This window comes from Xiphias gladius, chromosome 1 (assembly GCF_016859285.1).
Source record: "Xiphias gladius isolate SHS-SW01 ecotype Sanya breed wild chromosome 1, ASM1685928v1, whole genome shotgun sequence".
Lineage (NCBI taxonomy): Eukaryota > Metazoa > Chordata > Actinopteri > Istiophoriformes > Xiphiidae > Xiphias > Xiphias gladius.
In genome coordinates this window covers 3,298,462-3,311,318 of record NC_053400.1, presented here as the reverse complement: position 1 = coordinate 3,311,318, position 12,857 = coordinate 3,298,462, and the positions used below count along the sequence as shown (strand labels likewise).

At 37.6% G+C, this 12,857-nt stretch overlaps 1 protein-coding gene across 1 annotated transcript in view; it reads left to right on the top strand.

Moving 5' to 3' along the window:
- Positions 1 to 12,360, top strand: part of minar1 (membrane integral NOTCH2 associated receptor 1) — a 38,040-nt gene extending 25,680 nt beyond the window's left edge. Inside the window, exon 4 of the mRNA XM_040126445.1 lies at positions 12,073 to 12,360. Coding sequence (XP_039982379.1) covers positions 12,073 to 12,360 — 288 coding nt within the window. The remainder of the gene's footprint in view (positions 1 to 12,072) is intronic.
- Positions 12,361 to 12,857: the final 497 nt, after the last annotated feature.

Sequence of the window (12,857 nt, the reverse complement as noted above, 5' to 3'; positions counted from 1 at the left end):
CTCTCTGCAGTTGTCCATTCTTCTGTTTGGGCTGTCAGTCTGACACAAGCTAAACATTTCTCAACAGCTTAGGGAATGTCCACACTAATACTGAAAATATTGTTTACATGCCAAACAAGGTTCTGTCCACATTTAGGGTTGGTAATCTACTTATTGAATCAGAACCGTTTAAAATACCCTAAAAGAATCAAATTAGATTTAACCTTCAGTATTTGTAAGCAGCTAATTTTTATAAATAACTACACTCAGAGATTCATTATAGATTCAATTCAATTCAGTTTTATTTATATAGCACTAATTCATAACAGAGGTTACCCCAGGGTACTTTACATGAAGAGCAGGTCTAGAGCGTACTCTTTAGTTATATTTACAGAAATCTGTTATCAGCCTTTGTTGGCTGAGAAAGCAAAGCCCTACAGTTGTGACTGCTAGGCCTATTAATGTTCAGAAACCGTAGATATAACTTGAACATGAGATGAGCAGCAGGAGATATATATTAATTTAATGCATCTGACACATTGAAATAACAGCTGTAGCTAACTTTTACACCTTATTTTTCACACCTTATTTGATCCAATGCTGGTGATGAAATCTGAATCAGTTATTAAGTCAATCATCTTAAATTACTGATATGATATGCCTTAAAGTCTTGCTGGGGGATTCCTACTATTGAAACTGTTTGATTTGACCCATTGCACAGAACATTTCAACACAGAGGAGCCACCGTTTGTTATCAGTCATGTTGAACTACACACAGTCCACTAATGATCATAAAATGATTTTAAAGAGTGATGTTATTCCCTCACAAATGCTCCTTGGCTGAGTACAGACACAAGCTTGCATGTTTAGGCAAGTTACTTACGTCATTAATGTTAATTAGTTACATCTGATATAGTCTGCCTCTGGTAATGATTGTCATTTTACATTTTACTCGACAAAAGTAACCATCAGCGCCAGCTAGAAATGAGAAGCCTGCTCCTGAAATGTTACTAAGTTTTGATGAAAAAAAAAACCAAGGAGAAATAAAAGACTCAATAAGAGATATGTTAGCTTTAGAGTCAACCAAATGGTTAAGCAGGAGCTGATGTTTTCTTAACCTGGGTTGAGATCCAAAATGGAACTGGCTATCAGAACCCAACCCTACACTGCCATTATGTTCTTCTAAAAGATTAATGTCCCTAATGAAACAATAAACAACAGAGAAATGGTTAATTTAAGTTAGATTTCAAATTTACCTTTTTGGCATTCCCCTTTCTGCCATCAAATAACAAATGTATTCATTGTTGTCATCTGGAGAGATTTTTCGGTGGGGGAAAATGTCTCTTATCTTAACCTTTACATGCAATGGTGTTTTTTCAAAACATTCTATATACTTAAGGTCATTAGCAACCTCTCAATTACAGTTGTATGCAAAAGTTTGCAAATATTACTGCACTGCTATTTTTCATTTAAAGAACTTAAAAAGACAGAAAACAATTAAACAGGAATTGTGGTGTGTGCAAAATTCTGGTCACCCTACTATGTCAGTACTTAGTAACCTCTTTTTGTAACCAGCTAAGAGTCTTTCTATTCTTCATTTAGGATTTGTCGCCCACTCTTCCTGCAGATCAGTTCAGTTTCTTAGCTATTTTAGGCTGTCTTGGACACACAGCACGTTTAAGGTCTACCCACAGATTTTCAATGATGTTCAGCTTTTGTTTCTTGAAGTGGTTTCAAGGTCTGCTTTGGATCACTGTCCTGTTGTAGAAGCCAGCCTCTTTTCAGTTGCACTGTCATGACTGAATGAATGACATTTGCATACAGAATTTGCCGATATTTCAGTTGGTAAGTTGTTCCTTTCATCAAATGCTGCTCCTTTTTTTCTCAAAACACACATTTTATGATTGCGGCCAAAGAGCTCAATTTTTTTTTCTAAATTAACTTCATCTTTCTGAACCACTTGTTTCCAAGCTGACTGTGGCATATCCAAATGTTGCTATGCAGAATTCAGACATTGATTTTGTGATGAGTTCGCATGTAAGGTTTCTTTTTCGTGAGGACCCTGGATGTGCATCAACGATAGACAGTGGTACAGTGCACCCCGACTTCTGTGTCAGCTAAACCTTCCTACTGCAGTCATTTGGAGGGTTTTGCTTCGTCGTTCTACCCAGCAAACCTGCAGGTCTATCCAGACGTTTTCCTAGTCTTCCATATCTGGTCGTGACTTCACAGTTCACAGTTCCCCTTAACTGCCATTTCTAAATGACATTTCAGACAGTGAAAATTTAAAGCTGGAAGCACTTGGATGTCTTTTCATACCTTCCCCTGCTTTGTAGGCATCAATTATCTTCATTTTCAGATCCTCAGTCAGTTGCTTAGACCATGGTTGTTGAGTGTTACCACAAGGTTTGACATGTCAGAGAATTTATCAGCTCTGGAATCATCATCAGTTAACAGCTCCTTATAACAGTTATTTACCTGCCTTGTAAATCCTAATAAGTCAATTAAGGCCAAAAGAGTTAATGAAGTTTTGAATGTTTAACAAGTAGAAGGGTGGCCAAACTTTTGTACATGCTACAATTACTATCAAAGTTTCTTCTATTTTTAAAGTTCATGAAATAAAGAGTAACAATGCATGTTTACTTCCTTTTAGTGATATTCAGATCATATTGCTTATAATCCTCTCAGAATGTATTATTAAGAATAACAAACACAAAATTATATTTTACTATAATGCACTTTAGGTGGACTATGGTAAATGTGCCATTGTTATTCTTTTAGGCCTCAGCGCGGCTTTTGACATGGTGGTTTACCTCCTACTTAACAGAGAGGTCTTTCTGTGTTAAGATTAGGAGCCTCTCTTCCTCTACTGCCCCAATCACTTATGGAGTTTCTCAAGGTTCCGTTTTAGGGCCCATTTTATTTGCTTTGTATATGCTCCCTTTAGGCTCTGTCTTCTGCAAGCACAATGTCTCCTTTCACTACCGCGCCGATGACACACAAATACACACAATTCACTGTACCTGGGTATTGGCTAGTCCTCTTTGTTTTACCTGCAGATGGTGAAGAATGCCAAGGCGAGACTCCTGACTGGTAGTAAAAGGGGGACAGTATTACACAGGTACTAGCAGCCCTGCACTGACTACCTGTCTAAAATAGGATCGATTTCAAGGTTCTTTTATTTGCTTTTAAAGCCATACATGGGTCTTCATTTAAAGATCTCCTGACATCACTTTGCAACAGTGAGTCACAGTAGTGTCCAGTTCGCCCTCAGTTCAGCATGGAAGGATGAAGAAGTAGTGCTGCCCAGAGGGCGTATTCTAACCTCTTGTCTTATAAACACATTGATGGCTAAAGCTCTTGGTAAGCGACTATTATCACCACCACCACCACCCGCTTCCGGCAAAAAAACACATTTGACAGCAGAGGAAACTTACATAAAGCATCTTTAAGGGTTAATGTATTTGCAGGAGTGTGGCCTCAATCAGAAGTATAAGGACGGCATACAACCCTACAACCAGACAAGGATCTTGAAATTGGACACTTCTGCAAAACCCAGGATTACATTCAATGACACAGATAACAACAACAACATTTATAAAACTTCTATAATATGTTCACATGGCAACTAGGGTTTGATTAAGAGTAGGGACAGTTTTTGGTTGGTTAATAAAAAAAAGAAGAAAACATATAAGTCAGAAATGTTACACATCATTTACCATCACATTGCTAAAGAAAGGACACACTACTTGTTGCATTAGCACTGAACATTGGAATTGTTTAATATGGACATAAATCAAATGAGCTGCAGTATTCAGCTGTATAGTGATGAATCAAGTCAGTGGTTTATCCCGTGATAGGGGTGTTACCTCATCTTATTGGCTCATAAATGTTCCTTTTTCTGTAACATTGAATTTCTTGCCTTTTTAGTCTTTTTCAAACTTTGTCAGAAGAAGATGGTAAAAAAGGAAAAAACCTACATGACGACAGTTGGGAGTCAGCTGCCACAGTCAGCTCCTATGCCAGTGGACTGTAGCATCAACAAGCCCACAAGCTGTACCTCCAAAATGAGCCTGCTATTTAGGGCACTTTCAAAACCACAGTCTGGCCTGTTCCCTTTGCTATGAATCAGGGGATGCAGACCTTAATTTCCTGCATCTACAAATTTAAATAGAGTTCAAACCCACCATGTTTGCTGTTATGGATTATTTAAGTCTGTCTTTCATACTGTGGGAGAATGAATGGAAGTGACTTAATTCACACCAAACTATTTTGAACCTGCACTTTAAAATCCTAACCAATATATCAGCAACCAGCACCTTGCATTTAACTACTGACCTTTGCAATTGTAGATCAACAGACTATATTCTGAGGTCTGACATTAAGGAGCTGAAAGCGCAGAATCTTCTTCAAACTTTTCTATTTTCTAATTTTAACATTAATACTTTATTTATCAGTAATGGCTCAAGTCATGATGCCATCTTCCCTGCTCTCTTCTGAGCAGAGCAGTACAGACTCCCCTGGAGTTGATTCCAGGTTGCATGTAACAGTGGGGTCAGACTGGATTTAACAAGACAGAATTTACAGTACAGCGAAGAGCATAGGTTAAAGCACCTTCACATGTTTATCTCTGATGGTTATGGAAATATTAATACGAGTGTAACCGCTATACAACTTGCAGAACTTAGATATAAATGATATATTATATAATCTCTAATCTAAGTAAGAGTACAAATGTACACATTCCCACAATAAGAAAAATAATTAGGTAATGGCACTTTAAGATTACCCATGTTTTCTTGGAGGAGAAACTCTGGAGAGGAGTATCGGAGGGGTAGTGTTTTTTTTTTTTAATTCCTCTTGAAATAAAGTGTGTTCTGTCTCTTCTGTAGTTTAGTTAGCCTGAAGGAATAGTTTTAGAGGTGAAATTAGTTTTAGAGGTTTAGAGGTTAATTAGTTTAATGGCATGATGATAAATGATGGAAAATGGTGAAAAATGATTAGGAGATAAAGGGACTTAATGATTAAGAGATTGAGAGATGGATATGATGATCTTAGGATGTCAAGCGGTAAGGTTAGGGAAAAACAACAAAAAAAGTAATTAAAAAAAAAAAAAAAATAAAAAAAAAAATAATGGACAAATTTTCTCTGAAGATCTGTAAAATTCTAAAGGCCTCTGGATTTTTGATGATGTTTTTTTTTTTTTTTTTTTTTTTTTGCAGTAAATTGACAAAACATCTTTCTTTTGGCTGTTCTTGCAAAAAAGGACTGCAAAAGATCTAGGATGTAGTGGGATGTGTGACAGTGATGTCACAGAGTTAGAGACAGAGACTAGAGAGAGCGAAAAACTGCCGCAGACTGCAGTGCAGATTGCAGGGATGCTGGTGTTTCAAGAGGGCCCTAAAGTCTACCAAAGAAAAGTCCAGTCTTTGACTAAACTTCTGGAGGAAAGTGGCTGCTTTGGCTGAGAAGGACTTGTGATACTCATAAAAGAGAGAACCACTGTAGGATAAGGCTAGATCTGAAATGATGGCTAAATAAGTGTCAAGCTCGGCTTTGAGTAGCTGGATCTGGGTAGACTTTACAAATATTGTCTCTATAAATTCTCAATGCAAGATCAGACTCAGTCATCAGCTGCAGTTACATGCACACGTTTTTTTCATTCTGATTGAATCTGATTGATTTTGGGTCAACTGTTTACACAGGATATGATTTAATACGGTCTGGTGTTTACCTGTGCCAACGCATTTAATCAGAACAGCTGTATGACTTGTGCCAAAGTGATGAATACGGGATTTAGCCTTGTAATAGGCAGTATTCAAAGTTTTCCAGCAGTATTTAATTCGTTCAGCTTTTTGGTCGATGTGTTTTCTATCTATCTATTGTCTATCTATTATCTATTCTTTTGGTCTATCTTTGTTCATGTTTTTGTGGACTTGTTCCATGGACTTGTCTGAGTAGTTATTTCTTATTTTCTTCCTGTCTGATATCTGATCGAGGTCTTTATACGGAGCATTTTTATTCTGTTTGTTTAACAACGGAATGACCACAGAGATGAGGATTCAAATGCATAACTCAGAGACAGGCACAAGATTAAGTGGTAAAGTCTTTACTTGCCAATAGGTTCAATACAAACAACAGGATGGTCATCAGTAGTACAGGAAGAAAAATCGGGCGCGGAATGAACAAGAACTTGGTCAGGAAAACTAGCTAGGATCATGAAATCAGGAAAAGCTAAACTCGAGGAAATAATCCTGAAACACTTGACTCAAAGGACAAAGACAAACTTGCACAGGGGAAAGGGAGCATAGAGACTAAATTCAGTCCTGGTTGAATTATTGGCACCCCTGAATTTTAAGTACAGAATTTAGAATATCTTCAGAAATAAATGCAAATTAACCAACATTAATTAACATGAATTTTGTATAATCAGAATATTTAATAAACTTTCTACTGAACAACAATAAAAAAATGCTTTCATATGGTGAAATAAAAAATACAGACATCAAATGTACACTTCACACAATTATTGGCAGCCTTTTGATGAATTTAAATTAGTTCCTCAAACAAAATAAAAAAAAATAAAACTCACCTGTGCTTAATTTTCAGTGTTTGCATGACCTGAATTAACCAATGAATGATGGTTTGATTTCATAAAGAAGGTCTGATTGTTTCTAGTTCCTTTTTCACAATGGCATAGACAAGAGAGTTGTCTGAGAACATCAGAAATGCTATTATCAAAAAACATAACAATTCCAAAGGCTACAAGGCAATCGCTAAAGATCTTGAAATACCTGTTTCATCAGTTCGTAATCTTGTCAAGACGTTTCACAGTCATAAAACTGTTAAGATACTTCCAGGAGATGGTACTAAGAAGAAACTCAATGAGAGAAGTCTTCCCTTCACACAAAAACAGTGTGTGGGTGTGTTTTTGTATCTTTCTTGCCTTCCCTCTCATAAACAGGGTGTGAATCAGCGGATTTGTACAGCGTCACCTCCCACTATATATTTTATTAAATATGCTGATTATACAAAATTGGTTAATTTGCATTTATTTCTGAAGGTATTCTAAATTCTGTACGTAAAATTCAGGGGTGCCAATAATTTCACTGAGGAGGGGAAGACAATCAGACACAGGTAAAACTTATCGGGCCAGGGCAGACAATCACATGGTCACAGACACATAAGGGCAGGTAGTGGAGTATTTGGAACAACAGGAGATGTGAGTAACACAAAATAAAACCGGAAACAATGCATAATTGAAAATAAGGTAAACATAACCTAGGATTCAGAGCAGGGCATCACAGTTTGGGCTTTAAATTTTCTGCAATTATAGTCTGAATATTAGGCTCCATGTAAATGTACCTATTGTAAGGTTCTTTGTGAGTTGTGGATCATTGTCCATAAGAATGATTGAAACGGCACCACAATCAACAAGGCGTTTCTCTACCAAGCCTGACTGATGAACTTAAGAGAATTTAGCTCACATCATTACATGCCAAGATCTGACTGTGGAGATGAGGAGATATGGCTTAAGATGGGGAGAAGAAGTGGACCCCAGTAGACGGCTCTGAAACTGCAGTGCCCAGGGTTCTGTGGGGAGTGGAGTGTCAGCGTCAATTGTGACGTCACTCTGGTCCGTGGCGACAGCGGGGCTTAGGGGGATGAAGAGCGCCAACTCTCTCGTGATGAAGATTTTGAACCAGACCGACAGGCTGATCTGATCTTTCCAGCGCTTCGATGGACACTTGAAATGGGGGACAAGTTATTGTCAGCTTCTGCTATGGGCTGACCCTCTGCTTGGGTGTATAGGATGCAGTGCTTCTCTGAATCCTAGGGGCGTGCTGTGCACAAGTGCAGGCAGAATGAATAAACCCCAGGTAGGTTATAAGGACCACCAAATTGCGGGGAATAGAACGTGGACTTCGGATGATTGGGCAGAAAGAGACGTGACTGTACAGTAACTGATTTGCATGGAGTGAACTCACTGCAACTCACTGCAACCAATCATCTTACTTTCCATTTTGCCTCCAAATTGAGTAGTTTAAGATCATCTTGATGAACTGTTGGTTTGTTTACAATCAGTCTGATTGTCTGGGCACTTGTTGCCCTATGAATCCTGTTGTACTTTTAGTAATGTCACTGCTTTCTGAGAACTCAGCAATTGCTATGGTGAGTGCTTCATAACCAGTAAAACTGATTGCCAAATCTATGAAAATAAAACCCAGCTTTTACAGTAATAAACTCCAGTTTGACATCAAAGCTTACAGGTTTGTTTGGAAATATAAAAAGAAACCTCCTTTCAACAAGGTCATCAGTTTGGTTCCAAACCCAGATGTTATTCCAGTGTTCTTCTCTGACTAAACCAAACCAGACAAAGAAACTGATCTAGGGGTCAAAATACTGCACCTGCTCAAAACAATAGGTTGTAAAAACACTAAGATTAATGAACAAGCCAGACCAGTGCCATTTTGTAGCCTAAATAAGGCCATGCTATCATTAATTCATTTAGGCCACTGCCTTGGCACATTGGGCGTCACGATACAGAGAGCTTCAGTAAAAAAAAAATAAATGCAAGGTCATTTGGCAACAACAAGTACACATTCCTGGTAGCTAACTGTGCAATGCACAGCTGCAGTTCTACTGTTTAACTTGTGATAATTAAAATGGGCAATAAAATTATTGCAGCCATCACATCAGTTTTTGGCCATGTTGGTGCTGTAGATCAAACAGTTATTTTTGCACTGTTACTTTCCTCGGATGGTTTCCAATCATATTTCCTAGTGTTTGATATACATAGAGAGAGGATGTCACCATGAATCTGTTTGGAGAGGACTTTGACAATCACTTGTTAATTAAGAGGATATACAGTACTTACACATATGGCAGACAAAGCTTTTAGAGTTTTATCCTGTTTTTTTTCCAGGATGTTTTTTTTGATGAAGTGATGACTGTTCATGAGTCAAGAATGTCCTGCTTTGTTAAAATATTGAATCACACTGCAGTCTCTTTAAAGACTCCACTGCACAGCCATACAATTAACACAGGCTGCTGACTGCAACCTGAGAGTCACTTTGGCTTTCCTCCTTAACAAAGTCAAACACACACATTTATGTCGCCTTCACTGACTGTGGAGACATGTTTCTCACTGGTTTGTGTTGATGGCAGCTGCTTTTAAGTACTATGAGATTAATGCAATCCATACTCAGTCTAGAGGAATGCTTTATTTTTCATTTTGTATGTGCTGCTCAGACAGGGGAATTATAATTCATGAGGAAGAGCATGCTATAAAGAAAACTGCTCCCTGGAAATTAATTAATTCTGTGTTGGATAAGTTATGTTCTTGATATTCGATGGAGTATATCAGAGTGTAAAAGTTTTTTATTTAAATTGGACTTTTCTATGAGAATCCATGTTGTAAATTGAATAATTATAATAGATTTTTTTTAACAAGAAGAAATTGAATTATATAGATAAACACCCCATATACAACTAATATTCAGTATAAATGTATATGTTTAACACATGGCAACTCATCATATAAGGACACATCTATAGAAATGATCGAATGTGAACATGGTCTTCTGTATACATGATTTGACACTTATACTCATACACAGCAGCACACAAACAGAAAAAAAATAATTAATGAAATGTATTTCTTTATATAAGGTATGGTATTTTTTACATTAAATGATGAGCTATATTAGTTTGAATGTAAAAATTTATTCAGGAATCTCAGATGTAGTAACGTATACCTTTGATTATTATAGTAAACCTAACCCTCAGCCTCTGATTGACCCATTTCACAAAAATGGCAAACCTTTTTACAGTAACTCAAGTAAAAACAAGATGACCTCTTGCATATTCTGCTGGAATCTAAAATCTTTTAAAAAATTATATACAAAGGCGCTTCAATCGAGTCTTTTTGTTCAGTATAAAAAGTACTCACGTCATTGTTGCGTGTACATCCATGGTAACAGTGCATACAGGAATTGCTCTAGCTAATTTCAGCATACTTTTTCACGGTGCAGATTCACCAAAAATTAATGAAGAAAAACGACTAAAATAATATTTACTTTTTCCATGGCAACATTGTCCTGTTTACATCACCCAAAGAATGATGATAATTGCTAAATGTCTAAATGAAAACAAATTAAACAGAAAAAAACTGAAATACCTTAACATAGTTAGGTTTCGTGTATGCATTTACTGTGTCATAATTAAACGAAAAATATATGTTCACTATCATGGCTGCCATCCGCTTGTATCACTGCCACTAAGCTCCGCCCCGTGGCCCCGCCAATCTACGATTGGACAGTTGATCACTTTTTATTTTGGCATGATCATTGCATCTCCATCTCAAAAAAGAAAATGCTCTCTTGCACCTCCTCATAAAATCTAATAACAGTGCTTTGTATTTAGTTTTGGCCATTCTGTGCTGCCCTCTGCTGGGCAACACTGAAATGTAATACTCCACTTTTTTTCTGTGTTGCGTTTTGATTTTAATGTAGCATGGAAAATTTATCTCACAGTGAAAAACAATTTATTCAGTTGTTAAAGAGAAGAGGGAAAATAATTGTTAATTTAGAATATGCATTAATTTACATTAATTATAATGCAAAATAAATGCATACATAAAAAGCAAATATAAACAACAATTTGTATTGTATTTCACGTTATTTCAGTGTTTGATTTGTTTTCATGTAGGAATTTTAAATCTTCAACAGATAGGAACTGCAGGGCCAAAACACATGACATAGTCTTAATAATTAGAAAATGTAAATACAAAAAAAAAAAGAAAAAACAGAAGCTCAGGCAGCCAAGATTGATGGTTGGCGTCTGGGCTCTGACCTTTTCTCACCACAAAGAAACACCAAGCTCAGCACAGCATAGAGTGGGGTGGACAATTGGTACATTTACATGGAGCCTAATATTGCAATTATAATCGGTTTAAAACCCCAAACAGAATAAAAATGCTCCATATAAACACCTCAATCAGAATAAAAATGCCCAAAAACATTGAAATTTCAATCGGTTGCAGAGGGGTAGTTTAAACCTTTTCATAAACTGGTCAAAAGAAAATTTGTAACATGTAAAAAATTTAACCTGATAACTTTCTGGCTGCGTTCTTTCTGCGCATTCACTCCTTCTTGACACTGCATGAGGACGTACGTTTCTCAACTCCCAAAAATGGCGGCTTTCAAGTTAAACTGGTTGTTAATTTTCAAGCTACTGTGCAAAACATACGATAGATATCCGTCTTCTGGGAGCTGATCAAATACCTGCCAAAGAGATAAGATAGCCGTTGAGGAAGACGACGTATTCATCACTTTTGCACGTCCCATGCTTCAGAGCATGTAAATGCCAGACCATATTCAATCACATCCCATGTAAAAAGTTGACCTGAAATCTTGAATCGGAATGAGCCACTGCGCAACAGTACTAGCAGCAAATGACACCATGTTTCAAGTGAACAATGTGGCAACAGGCAAGGAAGCTGAGGAGTGAGCAGGGCACTGACAGCCTGACATTACACTGTATAGTACACTGCCATGATTAAAAGGGCGCGACGGATACTTTTTTGGTGTTAAATTATCAATGTATTTTTGACATTACTAAAGCTTAGAATTTCCCATCAGTGTGGTTCTTGTATCTCTTGAAACACTGATACTCTATTCATTTACGTACAAATAATTACTGTTTTTTGAAAACCTGTACCATTCATATGCAAACTGGGGGCATTTCTGAGTAGACTAAGTTGTCCTGAAAATATAGGTAGGGAAAACCAAGCAAAAACAGCCTGGTGGTTTAAAGAGTTAAGATGAAAATAATGTCACATCTCAATCATTCAAGAAAAAGAATCAAAAGAGGCAGAGAATGTTAAATCTTTTCCAAAAAGTGCATCCTATCGTATGCAGGACAGAATAAGAGGCAATGTAAGTCATAACCTGATGACAAAAATATTGTCTTAAAAATCATGTTGGCAATTATGCATAACTACACAACTGAAGCTCATGAGGTTTAGGAAGGTCAACCGGTGGAAACTTCCCTGCTCACCTTTCTGTTCTCTGATCTTCTCTCCATTTCCAGGCAGAGCGAGAGTGTCAATATGAGCTCCCCCAGGCCCACCTTTCCCCCAACCCCCACCCGTCCCTGATTGAACAGGTTTTCTCACCGCACCCATTCACCCCATCCATCAAGGCCCATGTGAAAGGCAGTCACCTGTACACTGACCTGAGGCTCACCAGCCTGTCAGATGCCAAGCGTGGCCAGCCATCTTGGACCATCGAGGAGTATAAACGCAACTCAGGAGAGAAGAAGGGAAAGCAGCTAACGGCTCTGGACCTGCAGGTACTGGACTCTTCAGACTCACAGTAGAATTACCTTCTCTTGTCTTAATGGGGCTTATTATTAGAGGCTTCACTAAGTCTTCAAGAGAATCCTGATGAGGTCTCATCAGATGTAATGAAATTTACCTGCAGAACTGAATTGCATTTCAGTAGAGATGCCCTGATCAGGCTCTTCAGATGAGACACCTTAGCACCACTTGAGTGGAGTCTGAGACAGGTCCAACAAAAAAAAAAAAGGACCAGATATCATTATTTAGATTATGTATCCACGTACAGATCACAGGTTAATACCAGGTGAAGACTTGAGACTTGGACTCAAGTCACAGTTAATGGATAGGTTCACATTTTTTCAAGTCTGTCTTAAAACAGTACTCATGCCCACAGGTATATTGAAAAAAATGTGCTTGCTGTAATCATTTCTCATGTTCACACTGGCCATTAAAAGACCCTACCTAGCATGCTTCCAGTGGAGTGATGGGAGAAAAAATCCCAAGTCCTCATTCTTTATAGGTACGAATTCCAAAG